This window comes from Haemaphysalis longicornis, unplaced genomic scaffold (genome assembly GCF_048455015.1).
Source record: "Haemaphysalis longicornis isolate Haplotype H1 unplaced genomic scaffold, Haemaphysalis longicornis Haplotype H1 scaffold_7, whole genome shotgun sequence".
Lineage (NCBI taxonomy): Eukaryota > Metazoa > Arthropoda > Arachnida > Ixodida > Ixodidae > Haemaphysalis > Haemaphysalis longicornis.
This window is the reverse complement of record NW_027526422.1, coordinates 131,977,538-131,998,978: the sequence shown is the minus strand read 5'-3', so window position 1 is coordinate 131,998,978 and position 21,441 is coordinate 131,977,538. Positions and strand designations below refer to the sequence as shown.

The window sequence follows — 21,441 nt, the reverse complement described above, 5'->3', positions numbered from 1 at the left end:
CCAAAATGGCGGCGCCAGCGTATACGTGTCTCCACCCTGTACATGGACGCGTGAATCAAGGCACCCTAGGCTGCAGAGCGATCGGATCCTTTGATGTCATTGCAGACCATGAAAACACGCGATTTAGCGGGAAAACCAAAATTTTAACTTAAATTGAATAATTTCTTAGTGAATAAAGCATCGTTTGTATCCGGACAAGCGCTGGGGGCACTATAAAACAAGAAATCTTTCGAATAAAACAAACTTGTATTTTGTCGTCATGGGTCCTTTAAGGGCAGGCTGAAAATAAATTTTGTCTGTTGCAGGTGGCAGGTGACCTGGCTACATTTTCCTTACAGTTCATCTTCCACCAGCATTATAATCTTTGTTTAGTCACCTCTGTAACCTTGAAATTTACTGTCTTTGTGCTGCTGTTAGACCCGAGGGCTTTGGGGAGACGAATATTCCTCACATACAGTTTTTGACGGATCACATTCCAGGACAAGGTGCCACCTTGTTTCTCCATCTTTTCTGTGAACCAAGCATGCTGAGTTGGGCCCCATATTTTTATTTCTTTTGCACGAATGCAGCGTAGTGCCCAGTACCTGCACAAGGAGCTTCCGGTTCGCATTGCGCACCGCATCGCGGGCTTCCGGAATCTGCCTTTTATCGTGGGCTGCAACCCCACCATCCTGGCAGTGGTAAGTCTACCAGTTCGTGCCTCTTTTTTTCATACAGAATCCTTTCTCTGTTTTACATATGCTAGTCATTGTTTCATCGTTCATTTTGGTGGATATTTGTACTTGAGTGTTTTTATTGTAGTTATATTTATGGTCACTCGCATTTTATAGAACATAAAATCTACAAGCTTGCTAATAAAAAAAGTAGTTGTCTAGATACATATGCTAAAAACACCCTTTTACTCAAATCTCCGGTTTGCTGCACGCTGTGAAATCATGTATGTCTTTATATGAAAGGTCTCGTTGCAGTCTGTGGCTAGGGGACCTCCTTCTGTCTATTCTAACCATGTGCTCAACCTCCTGTTCATAATAAAATCTACTGACATTTTTTTTTTTTTTTTAGTTTTAACTTTTTGTTAACCGCACGAGCTGCTGTGCACAAATTTCTGCCATGCCACGGGCCAGTTTTCTTTGCTCCGAAGTCCTGTGTAGATGCCTTAATGATGGTTCAAAAACAGACGTAGTTGGTGCACGCTTCATTATGCAAAGTTTTTGTTTTGGACGGAGAACGTACCGTATAAGTCGGAATAGGGGTTGAGCTGGAATTATAGGTTGCGGCCAGAAAATGTGGGGGGAAAAAAAATTGGGTTCACAACACATCATTTTGAATACATAATAAAGAAGATGCTAACCACAAGAGAAAATAAAACACAAGGGGCTCCCGTTCGGGGTGGGCCGAAACTTCATTGTTTTATTTTCTGTTGTGGTCGGCTCGGCGTCTTCTATTACGCATTCTAATGTTATTTCCGACCAGACGGGCGTCCGTGGAAGCCTCGATTTCGCAACATCATTTTATTGAGGCTGTAAGCACGTGTTTCATCTCAGGTTACTCGTTAGAGCTGTCTAAAATCCTGTCAGACGACTGCTTCTGGCCGGCTGTCTCCCACACAGCAGGTCGTCCTCAGTGTGGTCCGGGGAATCGCTTATGCAGCACACTTCTTAAGCACTCGCAAGACTATGGCGTCAGGAGCCAAGCGCCAGGTATGAAACACCGGTGAGCAGCTAGACTATCGCGAGAGGCGGTCTGTGCAGGTGGCCAGCGCGCGTCTTGGAGTATCCATTCGTATAGACGTCGCACGACGCTCGCTGACGAAGCTGGCAGGAGTTGCCACCTTGTCCTTGAGCTCCTGGTGCACAGTGCAGCGCCCACGAAGCGAGGTCTTCCGAGCATTGCATACTGAGAGCTTCTCCTTCAGCTAACGCCAGTAGCGTGCCCTCTCTTCAATGACACCAAACTGGCGCTAGGCAGACATGTTGGTGTGGCTAATTTGGCACAGCCTATAACTTTTCTGTTAAATGCTGCAGTAAACTGACGTCTAGCGTCTGAACTGTTATTGAGCAGACGAAAATAGCATGCACATGTTCACTGACTGTGAGAGAAGCGACACAAAGATGGCGTCGCATCCTATTGACGTCGGTGGCGATAGTGCGTTTGCATTTTGGATGGGCTCGGTAGTGCCCCCTGTCGCCAGGTGACAACCAAAGTTATGCCAGTGACCGGTATATTGGTTAAAGGGCGACTTTCCAGCAATCTTTTTTTTTTTTTTTTTTTTTTTTTTGCAAAAAAATCTTGACGTATACATTCGGACTTATAGGGTAGTTTTTGCTGGGGAAAGGTGTCATACATTTCGTGCAGTTTGTAAGCAACTGAAATGGCTGTTGTTATTTGATTCATATTCATTTTGGGGATTCGATATTGTATCTTTCTTCCAAAATTTGTCTTGTCCAAATATTCGGGTGTGCTACAAGTGCGAGATACTTGCGTGCTACAAGCTAAACGTGGTGTAGCGTAAGCCGGCCTCCGATAGTCGTGCCAGTGCCATGCACTGCGAGCATAAAAATGCAAATCTGCTTTCTAGTTTGGCTGTCCCATCGATGTTTGTTCAGAGTGTGTTCACATGCCCAATTTTGGTCATTCAAGGCGCTGAATTCAGCTACACCTGGGGTGTGAGGCGCGCCGTAGTGGAAAGCTCCTGAATAATTTTGACCACCTAGGGTTCTTCGTGTTCCGAAATCTCAAATACACGGGCGTTCTCACTTTCTGCCTCTATTGGAAAAGCAGCCACCGCGTGTTAGACGAGCATAAAAGACGGGGGTGTTCAAGAGCAGTCCACCTAACTGAATGGTACAGTTATATGCAAATTGTTCTAAACAGTGCCTTTCTCTTCTTTGTTGGCCAGCATGAACTGTACACACAGACCTTCTACCTGCTGACAGACTTCCCTCCGGTAAGCACATCTCACCTTCGCCTATTCGTATTCACGGGCAGTCTTTTTGTATTTGATTTGCCACTTAGGATGAGGGATTGCTAGCAGCTGCGAATGGTAGGGGCTTGAGGCTTATGCACTTTCATGGCATAAGTGTTTGCTTAGAATTGCATTAGCGCTTGATGTTTAACCACATCGTGTGTGTAGCTGTGAGCTTGCAGAGTTCATGGTTATTGTGCTCAAGTTACTAGTAGAATAGTCACTACCCATAATGATAGCCATTGTGAGGGAGCTTTGTAGAAACCAGCTTATAGAATAAACCGGGTGCTGTCTCTTGGAGTACTTTTGGCATTAAAGTGGCCTGTAAAAAAACGGAACGAAATCTTTTGCCACAGAGCAAGGACTGCAGCACAGCGCTGGTGAGCGTTTCCTTGACCTCTCGAATTATATCGTGGCATTTCAAAGCCAACTACCCTGATAGTAGCGTGCGAAAACGTCACAAAAAGCTGGGTTTGCAAGTAATCCATCCTGTGAACTCGGGCAGAGCCAACTGGAAAGATTCAGCACGCAACACAGAGTGGAAATACAGTTGGTACGTTCTTGCGTGCCATTTTCTTTCTTTCTATCCTCGCGAGTGTGTGCACAGTTCTGGGACATAGCTCTAGCAATGCACAGCATTCAGGGTCGCTTTGTGATTGGCATGGGAGGCTATAACAGGGAATGCATGAGAGTAGGGGAAAATTAAAAAAAGGCAGCCACCGGAGTTTGTCGTTGGTTGTGGAGCTGGCGGGGCAAACTGGGCTGGAGGATGTTGGAAGACGTGACTGCGTTAGTCTCTTCTTTAGGTCTGGCTGCCACCTGTGCAGGTGACGGACTTTGAGTCGGAGAGCCGGTACTCGGAGACGGTGCAGCAGGTGCTGGACGACCACAAGGACGTGGTCACGCAGCTGGCGGCGGGATTCAAGGAGTGCCGCAAGCACATCAAGGTGCGTTCTAGTGAGAGTGCGGATTGCGCTGAGGGAGTGCGGATTGCACCTGTGTGCGTCTGGTGTACTCGACTTGCCTATGTGAGAGCAATAGAGTGCCAATGGGATTTAAGGCTGAAGTTTGGCAGTATAAGTGCCGTGAACTGGCCAGAGCAGACATGCTGTCAACTTTACAGCAGAGCAGAGGTTGAGCTAACATTACATGGCCAGTGAGAGAAGCGGCGAAGAGGCATCTTAATTAACCCTTTCAGACGCTATGTACACAACTGTGTACATTTCAGTACTGCGGTTTTTTACAAAAACAAATACCGCAGCTGAAAGTTTTCGGTAGTTTACCATAATTTTGTATACTTCGTCTAACAGTGAAGATTTTAGTGCCATCTGGTGGCTAGTAAGATTGCTGAGAGCGTAAACAAACAAAATGGTGATGCACGTGACTGCTTCAGTGGGTGATCTTTTTCAACTCTTTCCCCTCATTTTCTCAAAAGACTTGCGGCCCTAAAAAAATATGGAAACAATGCATATTGCGCAAATATGTACGTACGTGGAAATATTCAGCACTACTTGACGCTCCTGACCTCTGTGACGCTATGTACACGATTCTGTAGGTGACTGCAAAAAAAAAACTATTATGTTGGGGTCAGTAACCTGCCAATTCATCTTATTTGGTGAGGCGCACAGCGTAGAAACAACAAAAAAGATTTTGTAGGGGGAAATAGCGAGCAGCGTCTGAAAGGGTTAATAGAGAAGAACCTGTATTTTTCAGTACAATTCAATGAAAAATGAACTTGAAAATGTTTGTGCTTTAATTGTACAGCATGTGTAACGTAGAAACGCTAGATACTTTGCACTGCTTGTGTACATAATCCTCTGTCAGTGCCTCAGATTTATATCGTCATCTGGCTGGAGCTCCTGTGCTCCGCTTTTAAGTGTGTCGCCTTACTACGTCTGAAAGAAGAAATTACTCTGAATTTTTATTCCCTGGAATAAATGGAGGAATTTGAGAAGTAGGGTGGCAGATTCTGGGCACACATTATTAGCACTTGTGGTTTGTCTCTTCAGCATTTATGGTGTGTCCTTACAACGCTGTCTCTGGCGGTTATGGTAAGTGCTAATACCGTATTTACACGATTGTAAGTCGACTTGAATGTAGGTCGACCCCCAAAAGTTGCATCTCTCAAAAAAAAAAAAAAAATGCGAGTGCCGCCTAGAAAATTGTATCACAAAGAGAAGCTCTTCCATCCATGCTCCCACAAGATCCATGCGCTCGCGGCATGTGTGGTAGATGCTAAAAAAGAAAAGCTTTTGTGTAAGCACCCGGAATTACCATGCGCTGCGGGTTGAGCAGGAAGAACACATTCGCTGCTAGATGACAACCATCGAAGCAACCGGCAGCAGCCACTGACGTGCGATACCAAAACAAACAACATGGCGGCTGACTGAAGCTGCCGCACGCGATTTATTTTTGAGCGACTAACCTCCCACCATCGCGTTCGCAAGTGCACTGAACAATGTGATATGATTTGGGCTATGTTAGAGCTGCTCATTGAATGAAGGGATTCGCTAATACTCATGTTGTTTACTAGAGGCGAATGAAACGCTTCTTGACGCGTTTTTCCACGCGATTCGTGCGCGTCGGCGTTGCGCGGGCGACTTTTCGACGTCCACGTCGCCGATTTTGCACGCGCGCGGCAGCTACTAGTTCTATGTCAATATGACGCGTGACAAGCGCGGCAGTGGGAGGAGCCTGACGACTTGCCCCAATGGGGAGGCGCACTCTTCATGGCGGCAGTTTGAAAGCGCTCGGGACAGCCGGCTGGCGCTGCCGGAGATGTTTAGGCTTACTACGGTGGCAGATATTTGATTGGCGCTTTCCCTAGCGGCGCGGATGGTGCTTTATAGTGTCATTTTCGACCACATTATCAGCTCCTTTCCTGCACAAATGCCTTTGTTTGTGCCTTCAGTGATATCTTAAAGAGCAGTTAGAAGCGGTCGCTGGAGCTACGTGCACCTCTTCACGGCTGGTGACGCCGCCATGTTGCCGCCGCCAATCGCGTAGTGCACAGAATGCGGGTGGTATTCGCGGCAGCGTCAGCACGGCGCATTTTCGCGAGCAGAAAACGCCCCATGCGGTTCACACTTTAGACCATAACCATGGGAACGAGGGTGCAAAGCTGTCCCCACCTCATAGCACCCCCGATTTCTCCTTTCTCTCGCTGTTACTAGCGGTAGACGGTTCAATTTCGATTCTAAGTCGACTCCCCAACATTGGATTATCAAAATTTGAAAAAAAGGGTCGACCTACAGTCGTGTAAATACTTCCCTTAGGTGTGTGCAGAAAAAGCAGAACCAGTTTTCTTTAGGTGAGAGAGACGGGCATAAAATTTTTCACGAAGTATTTTGTGAAGAACATAGACAAGAAAAGGTGGTTGATGTTGTGCCATCAACAATCGCAATTTTCTTGATGTGCCGCTGTAAGGGAGGCACTCCATAAGAGAAGTTGCTTACGTAGAGTCTTCTAGTATTTGGGCCGCATTCATGGGTTAAAGGAAATCGCATTGTTTCAAGTAGATGTGCATTATGTTCAATGTATGCTAGTTCTGCAGTACCTGTTTGGGACATAGGTAGCGTATTTTGTTCAATCGAATTCTTAGTTTCAATTTTTTTTTTGCAGCCTTCGGAAATTATTTACATATTGTGACCCCTTGTGTAGGAGATTTCGTTGCATATATAATTACACGAGAAAAGAGGCTCCTGTGAAGTAGCCTCCTCTTGCAAAGCTGGGGGTGTGGCTTACCTAGCTAAATGTTGGTCCTGGTGAGCAGTTGTTCTCAGATTCACACGGCTCGCTAGTAGCTGCAAAGATAATTTAAAAAATACCAAAGTAGTGTTGAACAACCTTAAAAATCTTGAGCCAAAGTAATGAGCTATTATAAGTTTATGGAATGATGATGAATAAATATTTTTGTCAAGCTGGTGCAGATGGGTGGGGGGCTTGCCTATTCCGGGATACCCTGAGCTCAGCTGGCGGTCCAGGCCCTCTTCACCAGTTCACGCAGGATCCCAAGGTCCGGGCTCGTCAGGCGGTTCACCCACTGCTTGTAGAAGGGGGAGGTTATTGAGGCAAGGCCTGGGGTCTTCTGGCACTCCCAAATCTGGTGGTACAGTGTACCGGGGGTTGGACAGAAATTGCAGGTAGACGGGTATTGGGTAGGGTAAATCGCATGGAGTAGGGTTCTGTGAAGGTACGTATTTGTCTGTAGTCTTCGAAGGGTGGTGGCTTCTGCTCTTGTTAATTGGGAGTGCGGAGTCGGGAAGTTTCTTCAGCCTCGACGTCAGTAAATGAGAATGTCAGCATACCTGACAAGCGGTTCTGTTTTGGGGGCCACGAGCGGTGTTTGTCCCTCTATGGTAATGGCCCGGTGTATAAGCGTGCGGGCAGTGCCGTGAGCCGCCTCATTACCTTCGAGAGATTTGTGACCAGGTATCCAGATGAGCCGCATTTCAGGTATGTGGGCAGTATTCTTAAGAATTTGAAGTGCCGTTTTGCTGATGCGGCCTCTTTGGGAACTGCGGCACGCCGCCTGCGAATCCGTCAAAATCGTAATTGCATCTTTTCCTGTCGTGATGGCCAGGGCAATAGCGGCTTCTTCAGCAGCTTCCATTGATGTTGCGTGGACGGTGAGGGCGGTTGTTACTTGCCATGCTACATTGGTGACACACACGACGTGGGCTGGCTTGTTTCTGTATGGAGATGCGTCCGTATACCTTGTTGTTGGATTGTCACTGTATTTATTCATGGCTTGTACTCTTGCTATGCGTCGAGCTTTGTTGTGTAGTGGGTGCATGTTTCTTGGGATGGGGGCTACGGAAGGGGTATTAAATTGCCCTGTAGATGGCGCCACCAGTTAGACGACTACGAGGGTTATTGTTATTATTACTGTTAATGTTATTTTTATTAATGTTTCTCGCAAGTGTGCTCATCATGGTGTGCCGGCTGTGTGCATGGAAATTATAAGAGCTCCCTCCCTCTTTTGTGCGGTTCCTCCCCCTTGGCTGCTGCAGCAAGACGAGATGGTGAAGACCTTTCTGGACCGGACCTTGACTTCGCGCCTGGGCATGCGCATGCTGGCCGAGCACCACATAGCGCTGCGCAAGGACCGGGTGAGGGTCTCTCTCTCTCTCTCTCTCTCTCTCCCTCCCTCCTCTGTTCCAGGTGAGGACAGATTGTCTATCTGTTGCCTAGTTCTATCAAGGAGATGTGCCATATTTACCCTCACTAATAGTTCACAAGTCTTAAAGGGACAATGTGGAGAATTAAGTGTCATTAAAGTTTGTAGCACGTACGCCAAGTCGTGAGCTTTTTCTTTTTTTTTTCCAGCTTATATACACTGGTTTTTTAACGGGCAAAATAAATGTAAAGGTTTTGCTTTCCTTGCATCATCCTCTTTTGCTGGTTGGATGACGACGCTCTGGAAGGCTAAACTTTACAAATTGTTTTTGTCTTTAAATCAATACATCCTGTGCATGTGAGCAAACGGAAAATCTACAATAACCGCAAAAATGGGCAAAAATAGGGACTGTGACGCAACTGAGATAGCATAAAGACACGGCACACCGTTGTGGCGCTGTTACTGTAGTTGGTGCGACGGCTGAAACTGTGCATGATCTGTTCTTTTCTGTCGCCCATAACAAATACAGTTAATTCTGTACACTTTCACCTGCACAGATGCAGTCGCAATTAAGACTTCGCTAAAAATCGGTGGCAGCGATACAGGCGATCCGAGAATTTTATCACAAAATGCGGCCTTCTAATCTTGCCGATAAATTGTCACAAGCGAGAGGAAAGTTGAGATTTCGTGTCCAGTCTTGAACATGCCACTGTTGTTTTCTCTTCATTGTGGGCATTTTAGCCATTCCAAGTTCAGGTGGTGAAGTGAAAGGCATTGATTAGGATCAGAGGTTCTTACAACTTAGCAGCTACCTCATCTCAGCAGATGTGCATTGCTGTAAAATAGCATAATTTTTTGTTGCATTTTTTTGCTATTGAATATGTTAAGAAAGATTGACACGACGTTGCTGTGTGCAGTGACCTATGCAGGTGTGCTGCTTGCTTTTCTCAGTGTACACGGTATGGGGTTGCAGGTTATACATGCGCGCAAGGTTATGTGCGTGAAAGTATGAAATATTCTTATGCTGAAATTGCAGCTTGCTCTTAGCAAAATCGACAAACAGGTTGTGTTCCCAGTGCTCTATCGCAATTTCATAAAGTGCAGGGCACCGGGAAGATGAACACAGACTTCTTTGTTGTGCCTCACATACGTTTCCTGCTTAAAATAACAACGGATTAAACGGGCCTCGGAGTTAAAATACAACTTTTCTCATTTTGAAAGAAGCAGCCTCTGGTAAACTGCACTCAGCCTCATTCAAGCAAGCCACAAAAGACTTTTTTTTAAACCTGGAAAAAAAAGAAAAAGAAGTATTCAGAACTCAAATTTTGTGCCACAGTGACGTAACGTAAAAAAGAACATTATCTGAGGGATCGCAGAAATTATTTGAGGTGTCGCGGCTTCACTTGAGCTTATCTTTTGTGCTCCTGCCAACCACGTTCGCCGAGAGGGCCCTTCAAAAGGGTGATTCACCCTGTGATTCTCCACATCAGGTACTCAGTGTAGTTGGATGTAACCCTTTCAGTCACAAATTATTATATTCACTGCAGAAAAAATTCCGTACCTGAAGGTTCAGCAGTGTCAAGTGTCTAGAGGTAAGAAAAAAAAGTTCAGTCTCTCTAGAATACTTATTACGCAGTGGCATCGCGTCCTCTTACGGAGACACCACTACTGAATCTTGTTTTTCCCTATAAAAAATAATAAATATCCTGAGGCAGTTTACAAACAAGGAGGTGAAATAATAATTTCTGCACATGAAAGAGGTGTTTTTAGCCTTTATAAATGATATACGCCGCAGTAAAAGAGAACTTAGGATGGCAACACACCGGAGCTCCCACAAAACTTGGTGGCGTCCATTTTGAAACGATGTTTAGGAGTGCGGTGCCGCCATTCCACATCACATGGTGCTACCTTTCACTTCCATAGGTTTCGAACACCAGCCGCACCGCTCTGCAGCATGAACTCTTCGTTTTCACGAGGAAAACGACGAAGAAAGTCGCGTCTCCATATGGAGACACGGCGACTGAAAGGGCTAAATGTGCAGGGATTCAAAGAAACGTAGCTTGCCGTTTGGTTATTAAATATCAACTGCTGTATACTGAATGAATATAAATCTGTGGAGTTTTAGAGACATGCGGTACTTTATTAATTATCCAACGTGACTGCATACATGAAGTGCGGTAGTACTTGTACTGGGCTTTAAAGGGGCTGCTCGATAGAAATAATTGAAAACGTGTGTACGCAATATCCACTAGTTTGACTGCACAAGCCGAGTGGAATTTAAGTGTTTGAGTTGTAATGTTGGCCGCCGCATTGTTACATCCGTTGAATTGAAACGATGTACCGACTGCTTAATAAGAGGAACTTGCGTGCGTAATGCAGCGCACAGTTGACAATGCACCGCTACGACTTTTCTGGTGGTATTGTTGTCCCAATCAAGATGCAATGAATGGTTTAAGGCATGGGTGTTAATTCATGTAGGCAGCTATCTTTAAAAAAAAAAAAGCGTTTAAAGGGGCTTTCTGGCGTCATTTGGTCACTGTACATTTTCACTTTGACCTGGCTCCAACTCCCCGGGTCTTTAAGGGCCTTAAAACAACTTCTTGATATAATAAAAGAACTTCTTGATCTCTGTGAAACTTGCCGCTTTTTTTCCACTGATTTCAAATACGCCACTATATTTTGAGTAAGTCAGTTATTTCCCAAGACAGAGATAATTACCCATTTTTGGAGGAACAATAGACAATGCAGTGTGAGTCATAAAACTGTAATCTTCTTATTTTCTAGTACTGTGAAAACTGATGAATGCTTTATAGGAAGTGTGGTTTTTTGATGCATTGCTTGGAACTAATTTTATAGCTCAGTAAAATTTGGTGGCACCAGTGGCAAGGAACCATTTTGAATGCCCATTTCAAACACCGACGTTTAATAAGCTGTAAAATTAGTTCCAAGCAATGCATCAAAAAACCGCTTCCCATAGTGCATTCACCAGTGTTCATAGTATTAAAAAATATGAAGATTACAGTTTTATGACTAACACTGCATTGTCGATTGTTCCTCCAAAAGTGGGTAATTATCTCTAATTATCTTCTCAAACAATTGACTTGCTCAAAAAATAATGGCATATTTGAAATCAGTGAGAAAAAAAAGCAGGAAGTCTGGCAAGTTTCGTGGAGGTAAAAATAGATTTAAAAATTCTATGAAATTGTCGGAAGACCCATGTCCCCCCTTAACGGACAATGGGTCGCAAAAAGGCTAAATAAAATATTGAACCGTTTTGACCCGACATGAGTATTGAACATTGTAGACGGTGACGCAGAGGTGTGTGGGTGGCGTGGTGATTAAAAAAAACAACAAAAAGTCCTCCCCAAGGCAACCGAGCAGATTTTGACCACAGTTGTATTTTGTTTGACCAAGCTCCGCTTTCTCCAGCACGCCTTCTGCTCTTTGCTTGCCTTTGTCGACTCGTAAGAGAGTGAGGGGGAAGGCATGTGAACGCTGTTTATCCTTTCCCTCCGCACAGCCACACCACGTGGGCATCATCAACACCGCCATGAGGCCGAAAGACGTCATTGAGAAGTGGGCCGACTTTGTTCGGTACGCACAACTTCCTCCCTTTAGTGACAGATTGGCCGTGGTCTGATGATGATGTGTGCCACGGTAAACGCTGTGAAGTAACCAGGCTTATTGGGGGCCAATTTTCTCTCCTTTAGCAGTTGTGTTTCAGCGCGTCACATCTTATTTTCGGAGATTTTTACGCACCAATGGTTAATAGCGGTGCGCGGGCAGTGATTTGTGCTTTCGAAGTGCAAACATTGTGAATAGGGATTTTGTTCTGCTAGTTGCAAGCCGAAGCGAATTTTACCAATTTTTATACGGAAACTGAAATTTTACAACTTTTCAAGCATGCTTCAGTAACTGTAGCCCGTAGAAAAATAACGGGCCCATTTATAAGGATTTGTATAATAAGGCAGGACACTGACCAATGTTACGGCCAAATGGATGTTTCGGGATCCATAGGGATCTGGAAACGTCAATTTTGTTGTAACTTTGGTCAGTGTCCTGCCTTTTTAAACAAATTTTTCGGCGCACGTTAAAGACCCCCAGGTGGTCAAAATTAATCCGGAGCCCTCCACTACAGCGTGCCTCATTGCCTGCGTTGCGTCGGCGCGTTAAACCTATACAATCAATCAATTTTTATACAAATTGCCTTTGCCTGACCAGACAATATTCCATCGAACCCTTGACTATTTATAACGGTTTGCAAAATCTTCTGTGGCATAAAGCAGGCACAAAAAAGCTACCCTGCTGCGTTCAGCCTTTTTGATGACATTGCACTTTATACGGGGGCGACCTCCATCTCATGGGGAGGCCTCAACCACGAGGGCTTCATTCTGTTTGTGTGACAAGGGTACAAGTGTGTATTCTGACAAGCTTACGTAATCAACACTGTTCCCTCATGGGAAAGAAATGTGAATGGCAGTTTCGTGAACTTTGATGTCCGCTCTAGGAAAAGGAAACTCTAACTTGCGGGGCGATGCAAGGCATAAAATTTGCTTAAACCCTCTCAGGCGGGCCCTCATGCCTGTTTCCCAACCCTTCACTCACAATTCCATTTGCCTGTAGTAACAACATGTGAATTTTACAATCACAGCACACTTGTGCCATGCATGCACCAGAATCCCAAATCCCAAATATGGGCTCTGCCACAAGTGACCCACATGCGTGATCCACTAAACAGCTCCAGCGGACTGGCTTCCCCAGTGTTCAGGGTCAAGACCTTTTTGTTAAGAAAGCTGCTTTATCGGGGTTCCTATGAGTAAAAAGCTGGACAAGGTTGCATCTTCTGGATGTCCTAAATAGAAAAGAGAAGGAACGTCATAGGAAAAAAACAATGCATTCTTTGCACAAAAACCAGGCCCTATGACAGTAGGAAGCCAGGCTTTCTTATCTAGGGTTATTAGCCTGGTTGCTCGAGGGTTGCCTTGTTATCAGTGTGTGAAAAGGGGAAACACGAGGGCAGGGTGACCCAGTGCCAAAGAGATGAGGAGCATTCCCCGGAAGCATGTTTTCCTGTCCGTTTCGCTGCAAGTCAGCAGAGCAGCGCTGGAAGGCCCATTGCTGCTAGCAGAGAATGCCAGTGCATGTTTGGGGTGATCGATGGTAAGCATTCAAAGTGTGATGCATCTATTGCCCAACTAGTACTGCAGTTGAATCCGACTATATCGACCCTGTTTGCATGGAATTGTGCGGTATATTGAACAATTTATAACTGCGGTGCGTTTACAATGAGAACGTAAAGCAAAAATTACGTTTAACATCAAACAAAAATAGCAGCAACTTCCAATATCGACTGTCAATAGGTGCTGAAATGCCCCCAGAGTTGCTTTCCCACACGGCAGAGGATAAACACGGCAGCACACCCTAAAAGCGGTTTAGCTCGGCGGCGCATGAGTGGTGGCTCATGACCACAGTAGCGCAGTCTTCCTACTGCGACCGTGCCACCACCGCACTGCGCTGAGCGAGAGCCATTGACACCCTTCATGCAAAAAAACTTCACCATCCCTTCCCAAAGACAGTTGAGAGAAGCGCGGAAGTTTTCTCAAATCATTGCTGCATTAAAAGTGCGTCAACCTTCGCTAAAAGTGCGTCCGTTCAATCGACCGTCAGACCTTCAAAGACCCAAAACGAGCCCATGCGACCGTTTTTCGCACACAAAGCGAACACATCTACGAGTGATCTAGATGTATACCAATACATAGTTTATGAGATAAAGGTGCACTATTGTACTCCTTCTCGATGATGGATGCATGTCTTATCTAGAACTGCTCCGTTTCAGTGATCTTCAAGTAAGCATTTTGGCACAATGAAATCCTGGTTTAACCCATGTGCCGAGTGTCCAGAGATCTCCATCAGAGCTTTTCGGTTGACCAGCCAGTCTTTGGGGAAATGCATTAGTTTTTTGTCAGATCGGTCCCACTAAAAAAGCTTTCCCATTGAAGTGATCCTGGCCTACCCCAGTGCTGTACCTTCGCTGCTGTTTAATACGTAGGTGCTTTATTTTGTACCGTGCATCTCGTTCCTGGTGTAGCTGAGGTCCAACTTTGGGGAGACATCTTGAGCAAACCAAATGGACAACTTTTTTTAGTGGGCAGGTTTAATTGTCTATTTCCTCTAATCGAGTAATCTAAACAAGCTTTGTTTAACAAGCAACAAAAAAACTGTGTGGGATTTTCAATGCAGACTTTTGTTGTAATTCTACACCTGCACACTAGTGTACTAGTGTCGCCTTGACTCCAGCTGTGCTGTGGGCAAGGCGACTAACTCAGCCGGTCATGAAATAATGACTACTGATAATTACTCTTTGTTGTCAGCCATGCACCAAGGATATGAGGCATCAGTATCTGCTCCCACTGCGACGTTCAGTCATTTTGCAATTTTACCCAAGTAAAAAAGTACAAAATGATTGGCAGGTCATCTAGAGTATATATCCATGGCTTCGCGAATCCCTTAAAATTTTTAACTCATTCCTCGTTTGGGCTTTTTTTTTATTTGTTTGTTTTTTTACTTTATTTCTTTTGTGTTCTGTTTCACTTCTTGGTGCCAAGCATTCTCACATATGATGTCTGTTTGACCATATAAAATCATCGGTTTAAATGATGTTATGTGGCTTAAGTAGTTTCTATGAAAAATGCAGTGGTGTAAACAATTTAAAACCCCTTTATATGTGTGTGTGCGTGCGTGTGCGTGTGCGCGTGTGCAGCCTGTCCTCCGCACGCGCGTTGGGACAGCCAAATGACGCCCTTTGTTGTGGCCGGTCTCCCTCCCCCAGGCAGGTGTCGGTGCACAAGTATGGCAAGGCGCCCCCGTTCAAGTACAACGGCCACCTGAACTGCGCCTTCCCCTACATCCAGATGCCCCTCGACTACATCGTCCCCGAACTGCTCAAGAACGCCGTGCGGTGAGTGTTACAAGGGCTGGGCCGTTCGGACAACCACCCAACAGGCTGGTGCGTTTGTTGAAAGGGGGAGTTGGAGTTCGAAGCATTTTGCTTCTGCGGGTTGTTTTCAGTAATCGCTCTGTGATCACAGCTGGTCAGAGTCCTTGTTCGAGGTGTTGGTAGCAAGCCCCACACCATACGAGGAGGCAGAGTGCGGATAATGCGTGTTTTTGTAGCTTTCTCATAACAAGAAGCATTGCCACTGTTCAGAAGTGTCGCGTGCTGTCTCTACTTGGCATTCAGTCATTCTCGCAGGCAGTGCACTGCGGGCTGAAGGAAATAAATCTATTGGGCAGTCTGTCAAGGGGGGTGGTCAGGTCAGATAATGGTCTGCCAAAGGGTTTGTCTCTTGAGGAGCTTGCTGTGCACCATGTAGTACATATGATTATGAAACTCTGCGGTGTTTCCAGTGTTTTGCCACACTCGAAGCGGAGTGGCGCAACATCAAGCCAATCAAAGGCTGGGATTACCCTGTGCAATTGGGCAGCTTGTAAGTGTTCTGGAAGGATAACCCACTTTCCACGAATATTTCAGAGCAACACTTGGGTATAAAAAAATAGGCCAAGGTTTTTTTTTTTTTTTTTCCCTTTAATTTTGAGGTGGGGCAGCGTCTCCGAAGAAGTTTCCCGCGACCTCTCTCCCTCTCTCTTTTCTTCACAGAGCCACAGTGGAGAACCACATGGACAGCCCGGAGTCCAGCCTGCCTCCCGTGACGGTGACCATTGCCAACAATGACATCGACTTCATCATCAGGTGAGCAAGCGCTGCCTCCTGGGTGTTCCGTGCGTGTGTTCACATGCCCACGTGGTGTGCACACACACACCTGCACATGCGGGTGCCATGAGGGCATAGAGTTTCATACTAATATACACTAGAGGGAAATCTGGCGCCACTGTCTAGGGGAGCCGCGCTTCAGCGAGCGTGCCGTCATGTACCGGGCAGACACGTTCCACCTGTCCTTGGCATGGCTCACGAACAGGCTGAAAACTTGGCTTTGGCTGCAAAAATGCAACAATATTACTGCAGAAAATTAATCAAATTTGTTCTGTTATTATAAAATTAAAGCTCCCAAAAGATTTATTTGTCAGGGATTATTTAGAAGCTTCATGGAAGATGAACAAAAAAACAATGTGACCCCTTTTGGCTTCGAGACGAAAAAGGAGCCATGTGGCTAACCAAGCCAAGGAGGCGAGGAACGTCACTAGCTGCAATGGCGCCGCCCACGGCGGCCCGCGAATGCAGCGCCAGATTTCCCTCTAGTATATATTAGTATGAAACTCTATGCCATGAGGGGTTAATTCAAACGCAGGAATGGTGGCCGAGTCATGTCGGATTTGCCGTATAGCTGGCCGGCTTCAGCCGAAAGGAAGCGCCCCGTGCATGCTGACACCGATAGTCTGTCTGCACATCTCGCCCCGTTGAACCCTTTCGGCCCTGGTGTCGTATGTTTAGGATATTGCCCCAAATTCTTCCAGCAACAAAACCAAAACAGTCAGCTTTCTGGGAAATAGTTCTTTGAGGATGCCTCTTTTGATAGATACCACCATCGTTCGTTTTTTGTTAGAGCTGAATGCTAGAAAAAGGAGGGCATTGCATTGAAGGTCAGGCTGACGTGACCCCGAGGACTGAAGTCCTAGTGTGAGGACATGGCTGTAGATGTAAAAATACTTGCGCTAACACCTTTACTTCTTGTAGCAGGCTTTCCAAAATTCCGGAAAACAAGTAAATAAAAGTTTTTGCTGGAATTTAAAATTTTCCTTGCCTGATGACCTAACTATTTGTCATGCCTGTAAATCACTAATTACCTGCATTATGGCATCAAATTTTTTTGTTTTAAGCTTATAGGGTTCAAATATGAAGGAAAACACAGAAAAAAGCTTTTCTGCTTGAAATAAAAGAATTCAGGGCTGAAAGGGTTTTAATGTACCATACCTATGAGCGTAGTGCATGCTGGCCACAAGGATGTTGCAATAGCAACGTCTCCCACGTGCTTCAGGCACATGCGAGCTGCTGGAGGAGCTGTGCCATTAGCAGTGTCTGAGACGTGGGTTATTCTTATTTTCCGCTTTGTTATGTCACCAGTATTCAGCCAAAGTGCACGGATGCCCAATGTTTTACAAACCCACATGATGCAGGACTCACTGTGCAGATGTGCAAGATATTCGTCACTTGTAATGTGATGCAATGGAGTAATACAGATATTGCCGCCAACCTTGCGTTGGTTTGTTTACGTATGTGTTGCGTTTTACCGCCCGGCTGCGCCCAGCTGTGTTATCTGTGTGCCAAGTGAAGCGCGCATTCCATTCTTTCTTTTTATGGCGCACGGGCTATCTCATTTGGTAGGGAGAGTGTTTCGCCCTATCGTTACTGGACTAGAATAATCTTCTGTGGTCTCCAGTGTTCTCGGTGTAATTCGACGGTTTGAGAAACGGTCACGCCGAAAGGCAGGTGCTTGCCGAGCGGATGCCGCAGCATTTGATTCGCCGACGCTCACTCACCTGCGCGCATCACTTTGTTGACCGCTGCTTCGCCCCCTCTGTATTCTTTGAGTTGTTGGGGGAGCACAACTTCGCTCCAACAAACTTGCTTTTCTTTCAAGACAGCTGCGTCGTCTGTCGCTACGTGACAATATTCATGACAATATTCAAATGTCTTCTGTTAGCTGCAATCGAGTCACCACAACTCAGTTCCCGTATGAAAGTGTTCAACAGCTGTAGTAGCTGTCCTATCAAGACTTGAGTTTCCGCCGTCTAGTTTTCGCAAGTTAGTTGTTCATGGGAAGTCTGCCTGCGATGGCAGGGTGGGGCTGTTTGGCGTGGTTGGCATCGCATGGGACAGGCCCTCTCAACAGGCTGCCTTGTGGCACTTGTGCAGGATCTCTGACCGCGGGGGCGGCATCGAGCACGAGCACCTGAACCAGATCATGCAGTACCACTTCTCGACGGCCGGCGCCTACGAGGGCCAGTATGACGGCGGGCTCATGGGTGCCATGATGAACAGCCCCGCCGACGGGCCCGCCGGGGGACCCATGCACGGGTGAGGGGGAAGGGGGGCGATTCTTTGTGCAGTAAAAGCTCATTAATTCGAACTCGGTTAGTTCAGACTTACAGTCAATTCGAACTGACGCCCTGGTCCCGGCACAGCCTCTGTGTAGCCTGTATTCAGTAGTGAGGCACGCATGGAGGCAACCATGTGAGTGCGCCGTCATTGGTTACGTTGGGCTCCGCGGGATGGCGGTACTTGTCCGTGCTTAGCGCATAACATGGGGTGTACATTCCAAGCTCTAGCCCGCCGAACGCAAAGTAATGCCTCGACTCCAATGTGAGTGCGATTAATGACAACTCTGTTGACACCACCGTTGAGAATCGGGTTGAAATGGAGCAGACGACGCACGCCGGTGTTATGTTTTTCTTTGGCGTGCGGCCGCAGTGGCACAAGCCGTGCCATGTCCGTGGTGCTTCGGCCATGTCTGTGGCCATTTCAGTGTTGCCAAACGAAGAAATTGGCAGCTAAACTTTTCAATGAATATCACCTATATTTCAAAGGGGGGAAACTCTCGATAATTTGAACGTGTCAGTATCCAGGACAGTTGATTCGAACTGGGATCCCTTGGCATCCAGTTGCAAGCGGTGCTCATGCAGTCGCACAGAAGAAATGCAAGTAAATACGTATTTATGATTACTTTTAGTTTTGATTGCCTCGACCCTGCCATGTAAGTAAACGTGTTTTTGAGCATAAACGACGTCATTATTTCGACTGTAGGCTGGCTGCTCACGAATGCATGTCGATGGCTGTTTGTGGCGTATAACTGACTGATCAATTAATTTTGTTTGCTGTTCGAGCTCCATGAACATTGTATTTACCAAATCCCTGCCACAAACGTGTAGTAGCACCTAATTCGCGATAAGGAGTCAAGAGGTGGGTTATTTGTGTTCCGCCCGCGCAGTGCGGCACGATGTCCGCTCATTCTAGCGCCCGCCCGCTAATTCAAACTACGCCTGATTCGAACAGTTTTATGGGTCCCCTTCGAGTTCGAATTAACAAGCTTTTACTGTACTGGGTAAGGGGGTGAAGAGCTGCCTTCGCTGAAGGGATGAAAGCAGCGTGACAAGGCGGTACGGAAGAAAGGAGAGACAAACAAGCACTTGCAAAAATATTTGTCTTTCCCTTTGTGTGTCCCGCCCATTGCGCCGTTTTCATCAACTCGTCTTTTTTTTTTTTTTTTTTTTTTGCCAAAAAAGGGCAGTTAAAAGCAAGAACCACACAGCTGAGAATGGCATTGTCTGTCTCGCTCCTCTCTCGCGCCCCATCCATCGCGCTGTTGTCACCACTTTGGTTATGTACGAGCCAGCCCGAGTTGGCTGGAGTGCCACTGTTCTCAGACTGTGCTTTTAGGTTCCAGGGTGCACAAGATTGCAGTGCTCGTGCTGTCTGCTTTGGTCGTGTGGCCTCTGCACTTTTGCGTACCTTGTAACCTAGACCGCAGTCCAAGAATGATGCAATACCTTCTAGCCCGATTCATTGCCTAAACGGAGTGCCACGCATTGCTGATTGTGTACTGGCCTTTTTTCGACCGGGCTAAACTATCTGTAGTTGTAAGGGCTCCACCCGGACTGGAACTTGGCGTATATGGGTGGGTGCAAAAAAAATTGATGCCTGATTGCATCCTAGACAGTTCGCTAGCAGGCTTGCAATTGGGGATGCTTACATTTTGGACTTGCAAGGGGACTCTCACTGGGAAGGAGATAGAACTGCTTTTGACGAGCCACGAGGGTACACAGAAAAGTTGAAACCAAATGGCTGGACTGCCAGTTATATTGCGGATTGTGTAATGGGCTTTGATTTCGCAGCCCTGAGTAGTCAAACTTGGTTAGTTGTTGTCTAAAGCTGCTCCTGATTTTTGCAATGTTGTTGGGCTTGTGTAACACCAACGTCCTGGCTTGGCTTGGCTTCAGGTTCGGCTTCGGGCTCCCCACGTCCCGCGCGTACGCGGAGTACCTGGGAGGCACACTGACCTTCGAGACGCTCCAGGGCATCGGCACTGACGTCTACCTGCGTCTCCGGCACATCGACGGAAAGTGCGAGAGCTTCCGCATCTGAGCAGCTGCAGCCTGTGCGTGCGTGTCTCCCCGAAACGAGAAGAATGGAAGACCAGGGAAGTGCTAAGGACAGCTAGTCAAGGAGCGTGTTTTTGCAAAGGGAAGAAGACGGGACGATTTTCTAAACGGAAAGAAAGCCTGCGTGTGTACTCAACAAAAAAAGGTTTTGACAATTCTTCGGGGAGTGTTCTTCAAGATTCTCTATTCTTTTTTGTCTGTTTTTTCTCTAGCTCGCTTTTGCCTTTCTTTTTTGAGGTGTTGTGGTGCTTGCTGGTTTTCTCCTGGGAGCCAGCAATGGTGAAGTGACTACTGACAGAACAACGACATTGCGTTGGGCTTGGCTTGGATTGATCCAGCAATCGATCGTGTGTATTACGTACTCACGAAATTACATTACTAATTGTTTGACGTTGTTCGAAAGATAACGAAATCCAGGCTCTCTACGGTGTACTGACATGGTCAGTTGTGCATTTAGGTCAGAAACCACACAGGGTGTTGTCTGTAAATAAAGGCAGTTTTCTCGTTACTTTGCACAGTGGCATTTGCCCTTGTTTTGATATGTTGCCGAGTGGTTGCTGGCGAGGGGGGGGTATCTGACTCGCACAGAAGGCTGTCGTGCTGGGTGTTCTTCCATGCTGTCATGTGTGTTTGTCTCGGTTGTCTTTAAGGTTAAATCCGACAAAATTTCGCCGGGGTGTATTTTGTTGCGACCGTGTTGTTGCCCACGGTAAGGCAATTGGGGACATGATTTATTAGCTGTGTGAAGTGCCTAATTAATTCATACTGGCTTCAAAATTGCTGATTTTCGCCGGTCTCTTATTTCAGGAATCGCATTTCATAACTTCCAGACATTTTAGCCAGACTATACGAAAATACCGTTTTCAATGTGTTCAAATTTTCGCTGCAGTTGGCCTTCAAGTAGATCCACCTCTACATGTGGCTGGAACCTCCATTCCGCGGTGTGCTTGGCTTTTTAACCCTTCTAAGCATTTCTTTAAGCATCTGGCTTATCCTGTCCTTTTTTTGTGTGTTTGCCCAGCTTTCGGGCAGTTGTGCAATGCCTCAAAATATTCTGTGCAAGCACTTGACAAGGTCCCCTGCCATCTGATAAGCAGTAAAGGGTAGTACAGCTTCCTTGGCCCAAACGTAAGGTTTTGTGCCACAGCTCTTGTACACATAGGATGCTGCTGCCACCCATGCTGTGGCAAGCACTGAGCATGTGTTGTTCCCAAGAAAAAAAAGCAGCGGAGAAAACCGGATG

The 21,441-nt window shown here is 46.3% G+C and overlaps 1 protein-coding gene across 4 annotated transcripts in view; it reads left to right on the top strand.

Moving 5' to 3' along the window:
- The window catches only part of LOC144146998 (branched-chain alpha-ketoacid dehydrogenase kinase-like), a 33,775-nt gene extending 13,064 nt beyond the window's left edge, over nt 1-20,711 (top strand). For all 4 annotated transcript variants that reach the window (XM_077679001.1, XM_077679000.1, XM_077678999.1 and 1 more), the window contains 9 exons: nt 570-680; nt 2,900-2,947; nt 3,793-3,912; nt 7,978-8,076; nt 11,605-11,678; nt 14,914-15,042; nt 15,742-15,834; nt 17,956-18,117; nt 20,037-20,711. In XM_077679001.1, coding sequence (XP_077535127.1) covers nt 570-680; nt 2,900-2,947; nt 3,793-3,912; nt 7,978-8,076; nt 11,605-11,678; nt 14,914-15,042; nt 15,742-15,834; nt 17,956-18,117; nt 20,037-20,181 — 981 coding nt within the window. In that variant the 3' untranslated portion in view covers nt 20,182-20,711. The remainder of the gene's footprint in view (nt 1-569; nt 681-2,899; nt 2,948-3,792; nt 3,913-7,977; nt 8,077-11,604; nt 11,679-14,913; nt 15,043-15,741; nt 15,835-17,955; nt 18,118-20,036) is intronic.
- The last annotated feature ends 730 nt before the right edge of the window (nt 20,712-21,441 follow it).